Source organism: Echinops telfairi, unplaced genomic scaffold (assembly GCF_000313985.2).
Source record: "Echinops telfairi isolate 266 unplaced genomic scaffold, ASM31398v2 ScPeMD7_3509;HRSCAF=4178, whole genome shotgun sequence".
In the NCBI taxonomy this organism is placed as follows: Eukaryota; Metazoa; Chordata; class Mammalia; order Afrosoricida; family Tenrecidae; genus Echinops; species Echinops telfairi.
Window position 1 is genome coordinate 15,878,392 of NW_022107407.1, and position 17,612 is coordinate 15,896,003.

At 43.3% G+C, this 17,612-nt stretch overlaps 1 protein-coding gene across 2 annotated transcripts in view; it reads left to right on the forward strand.

The window, feature by feature from the left end:
- The first annotated feature begins 7,564 nt into the window (after nt 1–7,564).
- The window catches only part of CFAP91 (cilia and flagella associated protein 91), a 135,630-nt gene continuing 125,582 nt past the window's right edge, over nt 7,565–17,612 (forward strand). For both annotated transcript variants that reach the window (XM_045294270.1, XM_004709828.2), the window contains exons 1-5: nt 7,565–7,727; nt 11,102–11,178; nt 12,308–12,465; nt 15,501–15,584; nt 16,739–16,795. In XM_045294270.1, coding sequence (XP_045150205.1) covers nt 7,604–7,727; nt 11,102–11,178; nt 12,308–12,465; nt 15,501–15,584; nt 16,739–16,795 — 500 coding nt within the window. In that variant the 5' untranslated portion in view covers nt 7,565–7,603. The remainder of the gene's footprint in view (nt 7,728–11,101; nt 11,179–12,307; nt 12,466–15,500; nt 15,585–16,738; nt 16,796–17,612) is intronic.

The following is a 17,612-nucleotide window of genomic DNA, read 5'->3' on the forward strand; positions in this document are numbered from 1 at the left end:
GGGTCATTTGTTTTGCTGAGTTGTGCTGGAGCTCCCCCAGCTTATGTGGAGAGTTAGCTTATTCGCTGTTTATGACTGGCCCAGACAGTTCTGTAGCATTACTCCCATGGGCTACTTGGTAGGTTGTGCTGTCCCTGCTATCGGGGAAGTAGGGTTGTGAGGGGGTCTGAACAGAGTTCCCTACGCTTGAGCCAAGTAGAGAGCTAAGCCTATTTGTGCCTATATCCTCCTCAGGCTGGTCAGTCAGAGCTATGTCTTTGCCATTCAACTATTCAGCCACCCTAACTAGCTCTGGCACTGGGAAAAATTAGTCAGGAGTGTTGGGGAGCTGCACTGGTCTAGGCTGTACCAATGCTAATGACAAAGAGAAATCTATTGGTAGGCATGGCTGTTCTTTTATTTTGATAAAGTTGTGTCTACTTATCTTTATGCTGAGACTTACGCTGCCTGGAAGTGTAGGATATCCTTCTCTGTGGTCCCTCTGTGCTGGTCTCTGCGGAGTCCCTCCCTTGGATGTGACTTGGGTGCCATCTTGCTCCTCCTCCTCCTCACAAATAGTAGTAAGTTTTATAACTAGTGTTCAAACCTGAAACTGTGATTCCAAATTTGATGCCATTATACATAAAACCAGCATCTCATCAGTATAATACAACAAACAAACAAAACAAAACACACAGCTATCGAATTGATACCAACTCATAGACACCCTATGGGTTTGGATACCAACTCGTAGCAACCCTATAAGAAAGGGTAGAAGTGTCCCTGTGTGTTTCCAAGACTCACTCTTTTCGGGAGCAGAAAGCCCCTTCTCCTGTGGAGTGGCTGGCGATTTCTAACTGCTGAGTTTGCCCAACGCATGACCACTACACCAGCAGGGCTCCTCGTCAGCAGAATAAATTGTTCAAATTGTACTCTGGACATATTGAGTTTAATTAGTTGGCGTTTAGTCCCTTGATGTGGCATATCTTAGGGCAGTGACATCACTAGGGTTGGTGCCACCCAGTGTATTCGTTCCTAGTGTCATCCCCAGCCCCCACTAGATCATACAGAATCATTAGTAAAACTTATTATCAATTTTGATCATATAAAAAACATACAGTTGCAAACTGTTTAACTGTAATCCTTCTTAAATTATATTAATACTAAAAACAGAATTGCTTTTGTAAAATCTTTCTACATTAAATTACAACATTAGTAACTGTGTGAAAAATCAATCAATTTTTCTCCTTTTCACGTACTTACTATTTAATTCTCAAGCAAGTAATTGATATAGGTCCATAATTACTAGTTACCCCAATATTGTAGCTAAAACACCAGAAAACTTGGCAAATTCAGGGACTATAAAAACACCAGTGGCAAGGAAAAGATCAGTGTGTGCTTGTAACAGGCTATGACAAAGCCATGTGCTTGGAAATGTTAATGTAATTGGATGATAACGCCAACTCAGTTCTGCCTGAAGTGCATTTAAGAAAAGCCCCTGTGACATGGAATCGATTCGAACTCCTGGTGACCCTACAGGACAGTGTAGAACTGCCCTTGTGGGTTTCTGAGACTATAAATCTTTACAGGAGTAGGAAGCCTCGTCTTTCTCCAGCAGATCATCTGGTAGTTTTGAACTGTTGATTTTTCAGTTAGCAGCCCAAATGCATTAGAAAGTTCAAAACATAAATTAGCATAGGGGTTAGCATAGAGTTTTATATTTGTAGGTCTGATACTAGTATCCCCCATTTTTAGAAAAGTCCATTTACACTACTTTGCTTTCTTACAAAAGACCTACAGTAGTACATGCTTTTTGCTAACCAACACAATTCTGAAAAGAGTGTTTGTTTTTATAAAAGAAACCAGCACCATGAAAAGCCAAACTAATATTGTTTTGCAGAAAACTGTGGAAAAGGGAGCCTTGTAGCAGAAGAGGTCTTCTGCAGGAATTGCCCTATGTGTACATGATTTCTACTGTATATATTTTTAATAGATTCTATTTCTTTGTCAGACTATTGCATGGTTTAAAATCAGGAAAGGTGGGCGATTGGACTGTATCCTCTCACTATACTTATTCAATCTTTATGCTGAGCAAGCAATCAGAGAAGCCAGATTAGTTGAAGATCATGGCATCTGGATTGGAGAAGATTAATTAACAATCTGAGATATGCAGATGACACACCCTTGCTTGCCGAAAGTAAGGAGGACTTGAAGCGCTTGCTGACAAAGATCAGGATTTCAGTCTTCAGTATGGATTACAGCTCAATGGAAACAAACACAAATTTTTCACAACTTAGACCAATAGATACCATCATGATAAAAGGAGAAAAGATTAGAGTTGTCAAAGATTTCATCTTGCTAGGATCCACAATCAATGCTCATGGAAGCAATGGTTAAGAATTGAAATTACTCATTGCATTGGGTAACCCTGCACACTTCTACACAAGACCTCTTTAAAGTGTTGAAGAGCAAGTATGTCATTTTGAGGACTCAGGTGCACCTAAGCCAAGCCAGAGTCTTTTCAGTTGCCTCATATGCATGTGAACATTGGACATTGAATAAGGAAGACAGAAGAATAGCTTCATTTGAATTATGGTGTTGGTGAAAAATATTAAAAATACCATGGACTTGCAAAAGAACAAACAAATCTATTTTGGAAGGAGTACAGCCAGAATGCTCCTTAGAGCCCAGGATGATAAGTACTTTGGACATGCTGTCAGGAGAGAACAGTCCTTAGAGAAGGACATCATAGTTGGCAAAGTCAAGGACAAGATGGATCGATCCAGGGGCTGCAACCATGGGTGCAAACCTGAGAACAATTGCAACAATGGTCTGTGATGCTCACCCTCCTGACACGATCGTTGAAGACAAAATGGGTGCATAAGCAAATGTGGTGAAAAAAGCTGATGGTGCCTGGCTATCAAAAGATATAGCATTGGGGGTCTTAAAGGCTTGAAGTTAAACAAGCGACTATCTAGCGAAGAAGCAACAAAGCCCACATGAGACAAGCAACAAAGCCCAAAATGGAAGAAGCACACCAGCCTGTGTGATCATGAGGTGTTGGTGGGATCAGGTATCAGGCATCAAAGACCCAGAACAAAAAATCATATCAATGTGAATGAAGAGAAGTGCGAATTGGAGATCCAAAGCCCATCTGTAGACAATTAGACAACCCCTTACAGAAGGGTCACAAGGAAGAGATGAGCCAGTAAGGGTGCAGCATAGCACCGATGAAACATACAACTTTCCTCTAGTTCTTTAATGCTTCCTCCACCCCACCCCCCACTATCATGATCTTAATTCTACCTTACAAATCCACCTAGACCAGAATATGTACACTGGTACAGATAAGAGCTCACAACACAGGGAATCCAGGACAGGTAAACTCCTCAGGACCAATAATGAGAATACAGATACCAGGAGGGTAAGGAGAACATGGGGGGAGAAAGGGGGAACCAATCACAATGATCTACATATAACCCCTTCCCAGGGGGATTGACAGTAGAAAAGTGGGTGAAGGGAGACAGTGGTTGGTGTAAGACATGAAAAAAAAATTTTTTTAAAATAAATTATCAAGGGTTCACAAAGGAAGGAGGGGGAGGGGGGAAAGAGGAACTGATATCAAGGGCTCAAGTAGAAAGAAAATGTTTTGAAAATGATGATGGCAGCATATATATACTGTATGTATATATACATACATATATATGTGTGTATATATGTATATATGAATGGTGCAAAGGTGGGAAGGGTTTCGTTCTGTTTTACACAGGGTCACTACGAGTCAGAAATGACTTGATGACACCCAACAACAACATTCATTTGTCACTCTTAGAAATCAGTTTTACTTCTGATCTGAATCTGACGTGGAGGGAGAAGCTTTCACAGAGGTCAGCCCCGTCTTGCAGCTACCAGTTCCTGACATCATGCTTTCATCTCCTTCATTCTCTTGGCCCAAAGCCCGCATCGTCTCAGTCCTCCTGCATGTTTTTTTCAGTGTGCTGTTTCTTCAGAGCCTGTGTGGCAGGACCCTTGGAGGGTCTTGCCTTCTTTGTTTAGTGGCTTTCTCACATCGTCCAATCTCTTCTTCAGAGAGATTGTAAAGTTTTCAATCTGCCAGTTCTTTGGGGCCCCAAGTGATGAGGCATTGTTGTATCCATCAGTCCTGGGATATCGTCCTCTCATTTTTAATTTTACAATGGCCAGATTGAAAACACTCAGGTTGGCATCCACAAAGCAACCCCAGGCAGACGTGTGTTTTCTTTCTCCATTTCCCCGTGGCCTGTAACAGGAATCCATCCGAATCGTGGCAGAAGTGGGTCAAGACACCGTACTTCAAGGGAAAATCTTGCTTGTCATTCACACCACTGATGTAGATAATATAACAATTCCCTCATTCACCAGTGCGTCAGAAGCAACTTCTGTGTCGCTGTGGCCATCCGCTTTTTACAAAAGGTGTGAACTCTGCATTCATCATCCACTTCAATGAACTTCTAGCAGCCACGACAGGGAAGAGATGTCTAACTTCATGGTGAAGCAGCCGATCACTTCCGCAAACCCACAGAAAACACTTTTCTACTTTATATATGTTGTGTATTCATCACATCATTTTGCTTTTTCGGGTTTGGGTTAGCTCAAAAAACTTCTCATATAAATGAATGGCAGTTGCTTCTTTTTTACCCCACTTCTGCTTATAAAAAGTTGCATAGGAATGGACTGCTTTTAGATAAGGGAACCCTGTACATGGAAGCCGGGCTCATGAACAATATTTTTGCCTATTATAAGTAGCTACAGGCTTGCACCTCAAAAAACTCAAACTCACTGCCATCTAGTCAATGCCAACTCTTAGCAATTCTGTAGGACAGGGTAGAAATGCCCTTGCGAGTTGCTGAGACTGTAACTCTTTATGGGAATAGAAAGCCCCATCTCTCTCCCATAGGCAGGCTTAGTTTTTTGGGAAAAACAAAAACAAAACAAAACAATCGATTTCTACTGAAACACAGTACCAAACGTTTATACAGTCATTTTGGAGTCAGTGTCATTCAGCGTGGTCCTCACCTCCCACGCCCCCTAGTGATGTCATTGTCCTAAAGATGGTGGAGGGATGGAAACTGGTGAGAAAGAAAATAATGGTGATGGCGGGCAAGTAAATAAATGGTTGAGTAGATAAAGTCATTCAAATGACTAAAACAAAGACTTGCTTTGTCCCTAGCTTGTGCTGGGAGTGGCGAGTTTAGAGGGGGATCTGGACATGTGAAGTCTCTGGTCTCACAGAGAGGAGCGTTGGTGGTGCTCAGTAGCTCACTGGAAGATGGGCAGTTCTAACCAACATAGTGGCTCCATAGGTGAACGATGTGGCAGTCTGCTTCCACAGAGAAAGATAGCCTTGGAAGCCTTATGGACCAGTTCTACTCTGTCCTATGGGGTGTGTTAGTCTGGGTAGACTAGAGAAACAAATTCATACACTCATATGTGTATATAAGAAAGAACTTTATATACAAGAACAATTGAATATTGAGAAAACATCCCAATCCAGACCAAGTCCATAAGTCCGATATTAGCCCATATGTCTGATACCAATTTATAAATTCCTTTTCAGACTCACAAAGCACAGGCAATGACGCCGAATGCAGGAAGATCACAGGCCAGTGGATGGAAAGTTTTGTGGATCCAGTGGCGGTATAAGCATCTCAGACCTGGCGTGGGTCTCCACGTGGATCCTTCAGCTCCAGGGCTCTAGAGTAGCTCCATGTGTCTTGTCATGAGGAATACAAGCAGAGAGTCTGTGTGTATCTGGCCTCCAGTGAGCTATTTCTCTCCATGGAGCCTCCAAAGGAGGTCATTAAGCTACAACATGATTGACAGGCTAGACTCCACCCCTGCACAAATTGACACCAGATTGTATAATTGCCACAGGGGTCAAGATGAGTTAGAATTGATGGCTGTGAACTGTTTGGTTTGATGTCACAGAGTTTATCTTCTCGAGGGATAAATAAATAAACAAGTAAATAAGAAAAATTCAGTGCCTTTAAAATAAATAAATCAGACCAGTGGGATTGTGTTTATAGATGCAGGGACAATTATTCACTACCTGAGAGGCTCATCTGACGAGTGAGGAAGTTTCTCTGAGGAGATGACATTTGAGCTGAGACCCAAAATGATGAGAAAGAGCCAGCCGTAAGAAGAGCTCAGCTGGGGAAAGCATTTTGGGAAGTAGGAGCAACAAAGGAAACGTTCTGAAGAATCTAGCTATTTATGCCCTTAGAGAGAAAGACATTATCATACCATTATGGAATTTTGTTTCTGTGTCTGTTTTCTCCACCAGCCTGTAAGCTGTAAAAATCATTCCAGAATTGTCAATGCCTGATACATAGCTTCGGCTGTGTACCATTGAGTCAATCCTAACTCATAGTTTCTCTACAGAACAGAACTGTCCCATTGGGCTTCGTAGGCTATACTCTTTATAGATGAAGATGGTCAGGTCTCCTGCCCACCCTTCCAGTAACTAGTGAGTTCCAACCTCCGACCTTTCACCTTTCGCTTAATGGTCAAATGTTTGCATCATCTTGCCCCGAGGGCGCCTATTTATGTAGTAGACAGTCCATACATTTGTTGAATACTAAATTTTTTCAGTCCCAGGTACTTCAGAGATACAAAAATGACCGTGTGAAGGCCTCTGCCCTCCATGGACTCACGGTTGTGATCACAAATGATTACCGATGCAATATGGCCAGTGCTAGTAATGTTACTACAGTATTGGGAGAAAGAATGCTCACTGTAGTTGGGGGATTTAGAAAAACTTCATAGAAGAGACTACGTTGGAGCTGAGCTTTGAAAGCCCCAGCTTGGTTGGAGGCACAAGCACGATAAGGCATTCTAGGCAAAGGCTTTGCAAGGTGACGAGGCACCTGGCTGGTTTACACAGTTTGGGAATGGAGAGAAGAAGTTAAAACCAAGCGTGTTTCCAGAAAGAGGAGTGGCTTGCGCAGGAAGTGTGTACAGATCACATCTGCCCACCAGCCTAATGGAACAATTGAAACATCAGAAGGAATCAGGATGCTGTGGAGGGAAATGCTGGAGGCCTTTATCCCAGCCTCGGGTGTGGATACACGGCGGGAGGCTGACAGCTCCCAGGCCAGGTCTCCAGAGGGTAGCAGGAGAGACTGTTGTGCGGCGCCTTCGTCTTTTCCCTTCCTCCAGGTTTCTCCTCTCGTCTTTCTCCTCCTCATCCCGGATCAGCCCATCCTGCCTTCCCTTCTCTTTCCTATCCGCTTCCTCCGCGCCCTGAGAGCACAGCCCACAGCCTCCGCCCTCTTCTCCACGCCTCTCCATTGCGCACCTCCCCCCTACGCCTCGCTCCACCCATCTCGTGCGCTCGCCCCGCCTCTCCTATCCCGCGCCCGGGACGTAAGCCCCGCCCCTTCAATCCACCACACGCTTGCGCCCCACCCCCTTTCTCTGCACCGCCCCACCCCGCCCCTTACGATCGCCCCGCCCTCCTCATCCAAGGTCACTCTGCCCCTTCTGTCTCCCAGCGGCGTTACCATAGTTACGGAGCGGCGAGCAACTAGTCCTCCAGAGTGTTAGGCGGCCCGGGGGCGGCGGGGCTGGTGGCAAAGGCGGCACCATGAGCCACGCCGTGACCATCTTGGAGCCCCAGGGCAAGCCGCAGGTGTCTCAAACCCGGTCCGTGTTGAGGACGGAGCCCAGGAGCAAGGTCTCCTCCAATCGAGCGTATGATTTCCTATACGGTAAGGGCCACCCGCACTCCCCACCATCTGAGCCAGATGGGTTCCAGGTTGCGATGGAGCCTGACGACCCTCAGGACAGACCCCTTCTTGTTCGCGTTTGTCCTTTGTAGAGTAGGGGACAGGTCCGGGGCGCGTGGGAAGCCGCAGGTGCGCTCTGAGGCTGGTCACTACTCAGCGACCTGTTGCTCTCTAGCGAAGTATGGCAAGAGTTGCAGGCTTGGCGATTTAATCACTCAACATCCCCAAGTTCAAACAGCATTAAATGCCCAACAAGAACGCTTTTGTTTTTTTTCCCGTTTTTCCCCTTTTCTCTGGGCAACTCCAAATTTGAATTTGTTTTTTCTTTCAACCTGTTCTTATCCATCACATCACTGATTTTAAAAGTGCTTTCTTTGGGCCCATCTGTTTTCTCTGGGGCCAATTAAGCCCCACATTTTTCTTTCTTTTCATTCCATACCTTTCATTTCACTCCCAATTACAGTGAAAGGAACTTGACAGGTCTTCCAATTTTATTTTGTAACATATGCTCTATAGATACCTTACTAAAAATTGGTCTCTAACACAATAGAACAACAATTGCCAAATGTAATATTGTAGGGACAACAATGAAGTTGGCTGGGACAGACATACTACATTCTGTGAGTATTAAATGTGTGTCTTGATTATTCATATAGAACATTGGTCTAATATTGTCAAAATAGAGAACAACTGGAAATTCATCTCACTAATGTTCAGAGCCAATGGGATAACTATACTGTACAATGTCTTATGCAAATAAGTTCTTTTTTAATATTGAAATCTGATGGCATTTGAATTATGGTATGGATGCTCAAGACCATCAGTACACAGCATACTGCAACGAAGGGCTCTTCTCTTCACCAGCTCCAGTGCATTTCCAAATATACCCAGCAGTCCTAGTGAGGCCCCACCTGCTTCACTGCTTTCCCATTCAATCCCTGTTTATTTTAATGACCCGATTGCCAATTTATGTTCTATGTGTTTTAGACTTGAAGTTCCTTAAGTTTCTGTTGTATACATTCTTGTTGTCTCCTCAGCATCTATTCTAGTGCTGGTACAAATACTAGGTGTCTCATACATGTTTATTGAATCATTGAATTTACTTTTCTGAAAATTGTTAAGTAATTAAGCATGCTTACACCCCCTCAATTTTGTCTTCACGATCCCAGACTCTTCGCGTGAACCATGTGTTGCTTTCCACTATTTGATGTCTCCTCTGGGCTTCCCACTGCCTCCTTTGGATGTAAACCTATAGCATCAATTCCCCGGATGCTCTTGCTGTCCGGTGCCATGGAATTGGTTCCAACTCACAGTACACCGGAAAGGCACACTGCCCTGTCCTGTGTCACCCTCACACTTGTTGTGTTTGTGTCTCTTATTGAAGCCACGGTGTCAACCCAGCTCCTTGATGGTCATCCTCACAGTGACCCTGGAAGGACAGGGTAGAACTGCCCCTGTGGGTTTCTGAGACGAACTCTTTATAGGAGCAGAAAGCCTGTCCTTCTCCCGCAGAGAAGCTGGTGATTTCAAACTGCTAATCCTGTGGCTAGCAGCCTAACTTGTAATCACTACGGCACCCAAGCCTTGGTATTTTCAGTTGCCTTATATGCATGTGAAAGTTGGACTGCCAGGAGAACAAAGAAGAAGAACAGCCAAAATGCTCCTGAGAAGTGATGATGATGATGATGAGACTTCATCTCATGTACTTGGGACATTCTTGTAGCAGGAGAGACTAGCTCCTGCAAAAGAACATGATGCTTATACAGTAGAAGGTTGGTGGAAAAGAGGAACATCGTCAAGGAGTTGAACTGAAATAGTAGCTGCACAATGCTCTCCAAGATAATAACTGTGAGGGTGGTGAAGGACCAGGCAGTGTTTCTTTCTATTGCACATAGGATGGCTGTGCGTCAGAACCGACTAGACAGCACCTCTCAACACCAGCTTTCAGCCACGATCCATCTGACACCAGCAATGATTTCCCTTCTTCCTCTCCTGAATCAGTCTTGCAGCAGGCCAGTTTACCCACTATTGGTCCTTCACTGTTTCCAACTTTCACATTCCAATCACCAGTAATTATCCGTGCATTTGGATTGTGCATTTGATCGATGTCAGACTGTAGCAATTGGTCAAAATCTTCCATTTCTTCATCTCTGGCCTTCCTGGGTAGTGCATAAATCTGACAAACAGCCGTATGAGCTGATCTTCCTTACTAGGGTATGGGTGTGATCCCATCACTGACAATGTTGTGTTTTAGGGTAGATTTGGTAATTTTTTTTAAAACTATGAATGTGGCATAATGGTCAGGAATTTGTCATTCCCAACATAGTAGACCTCTGGTTGTACAATTCCAAACAGCACTACCAAGTTATTTCAGCGCACTAATGCCTAGGGCATCAACCTTTATGCATTCCATTTCAGTTTCTATAACTTCTCATCTTCTCCTATTCATAGTTTGTACATTGCACGCTCCAATTAATAGAGGATGTTTGCAGTTGCTTCTGTTCAGCTTGAGTCATGGCTCATGAGCGAAGGAAGGTTCCCGAAGCTTTTCTCCATCTGTGCTAATAAGGTCAACTCTCTTCGGAAGAGGTTCTTCCCCTGTCATCGTCTAGTGCCTTCCATCCTGAGGGACTCCTCTTCCTGCGCTATATCAGTCAGTGTTCTACTGATATTTATAACGTTTTCTCTGACCAATTGTTCAGAAGTAGATCATCAGAATTTTCTTCCTAGTTGGTCTCTGTCTGGAGCTTCGCTGAAACCTGTCCACCATGGGCAAACCTACTCAGACTTGAAATACTGGTGGCATGGCTTCTAGCCTTACAACATGTAAACCACTATCATCTGACAAAGTGATAGATGAGAGGTGGTTATCTCTTATTAAATAATGATGTTTTCTAGTCATCTCTAGATGCCAGCTCCGAGGTGGCATTTCTCTTCCCTGCGCACTGAATATAGGAGAAAGCATTAGAGCAGTATTCTTGACATGGGCTTCATATGCTCAACTCCTGGGCTTTGTGTGAAGTCCTCGCTCCTCACTTAGGTCATAGTTCCTGGCCACCTCAGGTCCAGAAGGAGGTATATTCATAGGACAGAAAAGGGCACAGGGTGTTTAAGAATATTATTAGGCATTCTTTTTGCATTCTCGACTCTATAAGCTTACTTTGGAATACAAAGCAAAGAAATGCAGTTAACAGACTCTCATTCATTGTTGATAGAACAATGGAACTGAGCTGCTGCAAAGTTAAGCGATATCTAAACTTTCTCATCTGCTTTCCAACTGAGAAACGACATGGATGTGACATTATTCCTAGTACATGTGCTCTATTCCTTATCCTGCTTTATTGTTTGTTTTGCAGATCCAGTGTTCACTGTGTCAAGTGCGAAAGACCATGCACAGGCAAATATCCAAGCCACTATGGTTCGAAGCAGACTGGTAGGTCTCCCTCATGCTGTAAGCGGCCTAATGAACTCGACCCCCCTCATTTGGTTAATAGCACTGACGAGGTTGACCAGTCTCCAGGTCCCGGCTGGATTCTGGGTGCTGCAGACAGTACTTTGCCATGAGTGCTCCAGGGCGAGCCTTGTTGCTACTTGGGACCCGTGTGGGAATAAATGAATGAATGGGGGATAACAGACTCATTATAAGCTCATTTATTCCAATGGGGAAAGGAACGTATGCCTGTGTGAAAAGAATTCAGATACCACAAAAGCGTCGTTGTTGGTAGGTGCTGTTGAGTTGATTCTGACACTTAGTGACCCGATCTGTATAACACAATGAACCCTACCTGCTCCTGCACCGCCCTCACAATTATTCTTATGTTTGAGTCCATATTTGCGTGTCCAAGGTCCATAAGACTACGTCTCACCATCCTTGTCGCTAGGGAGCATTTTGACTATACTTATTCCAAGACAGATGTGTTTGCTGTTTAGGCCGCCCCTGGGACTTTCTGTATTCTTCTCCAGCACTAAAAGTATATACAGTGTGAAATAAATGCTTACTCCAGACCCCCAGTTTCTTGTCTCCTCAACGTCAACTATAATCAGTTTCCTGAGTGTCCCGATAGAAATATTCCGTGCACACGCCCGTAACCTTTTCTACGCAGCAGGTGCAAGGAGCCCAGGGGTGCAATGCAAAGTGCTTGACCACACCAGCATGCATGGAAGAACAGACCTGGAATCCGCTTCCAGAAAGATGTTTACAAACGAACTCCAAACTCACCATCACTGCATCAATTCCTATAGAACAGAGTAGAAACTACCCCGTAGAGGCTGTGGGTTCAAATCACCGACCTTGCAGTTAACAGCATAATGCATCGTCCACTATGCCACCAGAGCTCCAAGATTACAGCCTTGAAAAATGTCCGAGGCAGTCGCACTTTGCCCTGTGGTCTCGCTGCGAGTTGACATCACCTTGATGGAGCACGTAACGGCAGCACCCCGATACAGTAGTTTGTACCTTATTTTTCTTTTATGCTACAGTACAAGGAAAACACTTTAGAAAATCTAGTGCTATAATTAAAAAAAAATTTTTTTCCCTCTCTGTCTCTCTATTCTTACATCAGAGAAAATTTCCCAGGTTTAGAGCCATGTTCAGCAACCTGATCCATTATCCAAGATATTCCCTGTACTGGGCCAAGTCAGATCCAGTCCCTGCATTCATCAGTCGGGAGTGGAGAGGATTTGATGAGCAACACAAAGGAGTTCTCCGCCAGTTTGCAGCGTGAGTGTCAGATGGCTCCTAAGACTGCTTTTCTTTAAAAACAATCAAACAAACTAAAACTTTAAAGTTTATTCTGCATGATTTAAAACTCTGTAATTAGGAGGTTATATATAGACCAGTGGACCCCACATTCTTGCTTGAAGCCCATTGGGGCAAAATGAGCCTGGTTCAGGGAAAATAATTGTAAGTTTACTGGTTAGTAAATGTTCTTAGAAGGTCAGAGTGACTATGCACACCTAGCCCTCATTTATCTGTTAGCTTATTATTGAGCAGTTCTTATTTACGACAACAGTAAACAATGTAAACGCTGTCTATTCTTTCTTACCACTTGTTTAGCAGTTTGTCCTACCAGGGTGTCTTGTGTGTTGCTGTGATGTTGGAAGCTATGTGCTCCCAATGCCAGCAGGGTTGCCCAAAGTGCACAGGTTTCAGCAGAGTGTCCAGACTGAGAACAAACCATGAAGAAGGGCCAGGTTGTGAACTTCTGAGGAGGTCGCCGCTGAAAACCTTCCGACGGAATGGAACCCCTGTGCGATCTTGAAAGCCTCACGGAAAGAAGCGACCAGCGTTGAAGCGCGAGCCTAGGGAGGGGCCCCGCGGGTCAGCATTCACAATAGGACCGAGGAGGAGCTGCTGTCTCAAAGTACAGTCCACTGTGGTGACGGGAATGAAGTAAAACCTGTGAGATTCATGCCTCAGGACCTTCATTTGCCCATGGGGTACGACTCAAAATGAAAGGAAACAGCCACAAACATTAATTAATCATTAGAACTTGAAATGTACAAAGTATGAATCTAAGACGATTGGAAATGGTCCAAAATAAAACGGAACACAGAAAAAGGGACATTCTAGGCATTCGCGAGCTGAAATGGACTGGTATTGGCCATTTGAGTCAGAAAGCCAAAAGGTTAAGATACAGGAATGACCCGGTCAAGAGGAATGGCTTTGTATTCATCGTCAAAAAGGACAGTTCAACATCTAACTTGAACTACAATGCTATCTGTGGTAGGATTGTATCTATCCCCATCCCAGCAGAAAATAACAGAACGATGTTGACTTGGGCTTTATTGACTATGCAAAGGCGTTCAATGTGTGTGCTGCCTTTGTTATATCTGTTAGTTGGTGTCTGCCCTGCAATAGGGCCCTTAGGTTTGCCCTGGTTTTCTTGTTGATGATCCTGATAGCTTTGGGGTTTGCATTGGGTCTCGAATCCAGCTTGGGCTCATTTTTTGTTCATGGGTGAGGTATGGGTCCTGCTGCATTCCTCTTCAGATGGATATGGTTTTTCCAGCACCATCTGTTCAAGAGGGCACCTCCTTCCCATTGAATGTTCCTTGGACCTTTGTCAAAATCAGTTTTTTTACAACTACGTTGACAGAGGAGACGTTACTTCAACCGGGATCAGATTTTCAAGATTGGGGGAACGGAAGATGACTACACAGTTGCTGCCATACAAAAATGTGCTAAGTTCACCCCAGACCAACAGACATTCCTACCAGCTTGGAAAATCAAGGCAAGACTTGGGGAGGGGAGCATACCTGTCTTAGAGAAGCCAAGTGCCTTTCTGTTGGTAGAAAACTGGAGAGGACCGACCTCCCATTGACCAACAGTATCTAGCTGGACCCCAAAGGGAGAAGATGCTCCTGATCAGACTCATTGGACTGAGTTTCTGTACAGTCCCTGACCACCCAGTCCATGCACCATACTGTGATATTAGACCCTGTGTTTTTGAGACACACAACCTATTCCAGAGGGACTTATTTGATGCGGAAACCTCACTAGGTGACCTGGGCTCTACCTCAAATGCACCTGTAGCCTGAGGACTTAAGGCTGAAACTACAAAGTGTGTGAAGAGGCAGAAGACAGCGATACCAAGATTATTGAACTGTTGGTAGGTGGACTACCATATATTTATGACTTTAATGCACGACTTGCTTTATTAAGATCTATATTAATCCAGTCTGCCACTGTCATTGAATAGTGTATGTTTTGCCTGGCCACCAACTCCCATTTTTTGTGTCAAAGGTGTCGTCACTTAACGATTTAATCTGTACAAGTCAATAATCCATGTATTATGATTTGTAGCCAACTCATACCTATTTAATCTCCTTTTCTCGATTGTGTTTCAAATGCATTAACATGGGCTAAATTCAATCAATGACACTATAAACAGAAAGATCCTATGCACCAGGGGGATGATTGATAAGGTGATCTAACATTAAATAAAAAAGATGTCTCTAAAATGAATCAGAAAACATAGATTTAGGAATGCATTTTGGACTTGTACTTAATCCTAGCTCAAATCTAAGAAAATTAGTTCTTATGATATGGCTTGCTTGATACTCGCCCTCATGAAGAGATCACAGAAGTTATAGGTGCTTCCTCAAAGTGTAGTGAAGAAACGAGATGGTGTCAAACTGCTGACCTTTCACCATGGGTAACGAAGTTTCCTGTTTGTTTAAGCCATCTTAGAAATTGCAAATACACTTTTCTGCTGGTATTCAAATATAATTTTTGGAGACGTGCAACTCAAATGCCTTCAGGCCCAAGTCTTTTGAATTCCATATTCTTGTAATTATTTACAATTAAATTGAAAAAATCTGCTGCCTCCTCTCAGCTGGGTCATGAAATGATCTTTCAAAGCATGTTTTCCTGCTTTACTAATTAGAAGTGGGCATTTTGCGTGTGGGCGTGGTGAGAGTATTCAGCCACTAACTGAGAGGTCGTTAGTTTTCAGCCACCAGCTGCTCTGCTGGAGAAAGGGATGGCAGTCCTGGCAAAGTCAGTGACGGGAGATTTGATTTGTGCGTGTGGTTTAACTCTTGTCTCCACCGTTACCTCCTCCTCTTAGCTCCTGGCTTCCAGGCTCAGGGAAAGTGAGCCTCGCTAGTCTAAGATGCAGGGCGTCAATGCATATGCTCCCAGTATGCGATAGTCGGTGTCCCTCCTACTTGATAGACATAGAAATAATAAGTAGAACTTACATGTGGAAATGGTATCTTAGACTCAAATAATGTTTTCCTGCTTCATTTTAGATCCCACCCTTCTTTTCAGACGCCCAAAGAAGTTTATGAAGATCCTGAAGTTACTGGAAGGAATCGCTTCAAATACTTTGAAAGGTAAAAAGTAATTACGAATGGGCATGCATCCAGGTCTTATTAGGGACTTTTTTTTTTTTTAACCACCAAAATAGCAGCTATCATTCTGTAAGTGCGGGCAGTGTGCCGGCTCCATTGTAAGTGCCTTACATACATATCATCTCATTGTCACTACAGAAATAAATAGGACTGGCTATTTTATTCTCGGTCTACCAGTCAGGAAGCTGAGCCTTGGAGAGATGTAGATTGCTCAGTCACACAGAGCTAGGAGTTCCCCTGGGCCTCTCTGACTTCAGGTATTGATTGCGCAGAAGACTGTCTATTTGGGAACAAAATGAAGTCATCAAATGGAGGGGAACAGCAGTCAGCATGCAGGGAAAACTCTTCAAAGTGGCAAAGTGTTTCCTTCTTATGAATGTTGTCAAAGCCAACACAGCCAAAGGATTCGCTTTGTTTCATTTGTTTCACACAGTACTTGTGTGATAACCATGTACTCTGTTCCAATGCACAGAAGATGACATTTTTTCTGTGGATCTTACTAGAGTTAGAAAACTACCCTTGATACTACGTATCAGGTACACATGCTTCCTTGGGAAAGTACATTGATAATTGACATTTATTTGTAATCAAGCTTCTTCTAGATATATTGTGATTTCTTCTTCTTCTTCTTCTTCTTCTTCTTCTTCTTCTTCTTCTTCTTCTTCTTCTTCTTCTTCTTTTTGAGAGCAATGTTAAAGTCTGAACAGCACTCTCCTCAGTTCCTAGACTCTTTGGGGAGAAGCTTTCCATGACGATCACTGAGAATCTCAATATTTGTAGGTGCTTGAGAAGTCGCTGGGAGCAAATGGCTAGCTGCAGTCTAGGAGAGGATGCTGTTCTCTGAGTGTCGCCACTTACAATATTAGAATGTTGATTTAAAATGCAGATATTTTGGCTTTGCCTTCTATCTACTTAATTGTCTGGGCCAGATCTTGGACTTTGTATTTTAAACAAGCCCCTCCTCAGTCTCCCCCTGAATGGTTCAGTGTATGCTAAAGTTAGAGGGTCACTGCTACCTACATGGGATAGTCAAGCTCATGGATTGTAAGAGACGAATAATAAGGACTGAAAGATACTTACTTCAGAGTGTATCCAATGCAATCGTCCCATGACTCTCCTCTCCTTTCCCTCCACAGGCCTTTTCTTCCATATTTTAAACAGATGCCGCTCAATGTTATTTTTTCAGTAACTAAGTAAGTAACCATTATTAATTTTTCCCATTTATTTTGTTCATTTCCATAGTTGATTCCAGAAGATAGCTATCTAAACCATTATTTTTAAAATTATGGATCATAAAACATAAGATTATGAAATTTTCTTGAGGGTCATAAGCAGCGTTCTAAAAAATGAAGTAGAATACGATAGAACCCAAAGCATCAGATGTAGTCTGGGTACATTGGTCTTTTTGTTTGTAACTTTTGTCTCAGGTAGATCTAGTAATAGATCATGGATTATGATATAAAATATATCACTATGAGTTGTGATAAGAAAAGTTGAAAACTGACTTAACTAGTCTCTCTTGCTTCTCTGAAAAATAAACTTGCTATTTGACTACAGTTCTTCAATATTTCATCAACAAAAGTAATCAGTTATGAAATATTATTTGAATGTTACTCAAGGCAATGTGAGGTACTTAATTATGTTGCCTAACAAAGGAGTAAACCTAGATTTGAAAGAGATAATGGCCATGGGTGGAATCTGGGAGAAATGTGCAATCGCCCAACCTTTAGTTCAGGGCAAAGTAACATGTTAGCTAGAGGAGCCCTTTAAAAATGGAAGAGACGAGCCAGTCTGGGTGCAGTACAGTGCCAATGAAACATACAACTTTCCTCTAGTTCTTCAGTGCTTATACACACACACACACACACACACACACACACACACACCTCCCCCCCACTATCATGACCCCAATTCTACCTTACAGCTAGACCAGAGGATGTATGCTGGTGCAGATAAGAACTCGCAACACGGGGAATCCAGGACAGATAAACCCCCCAGGACCAATAATGA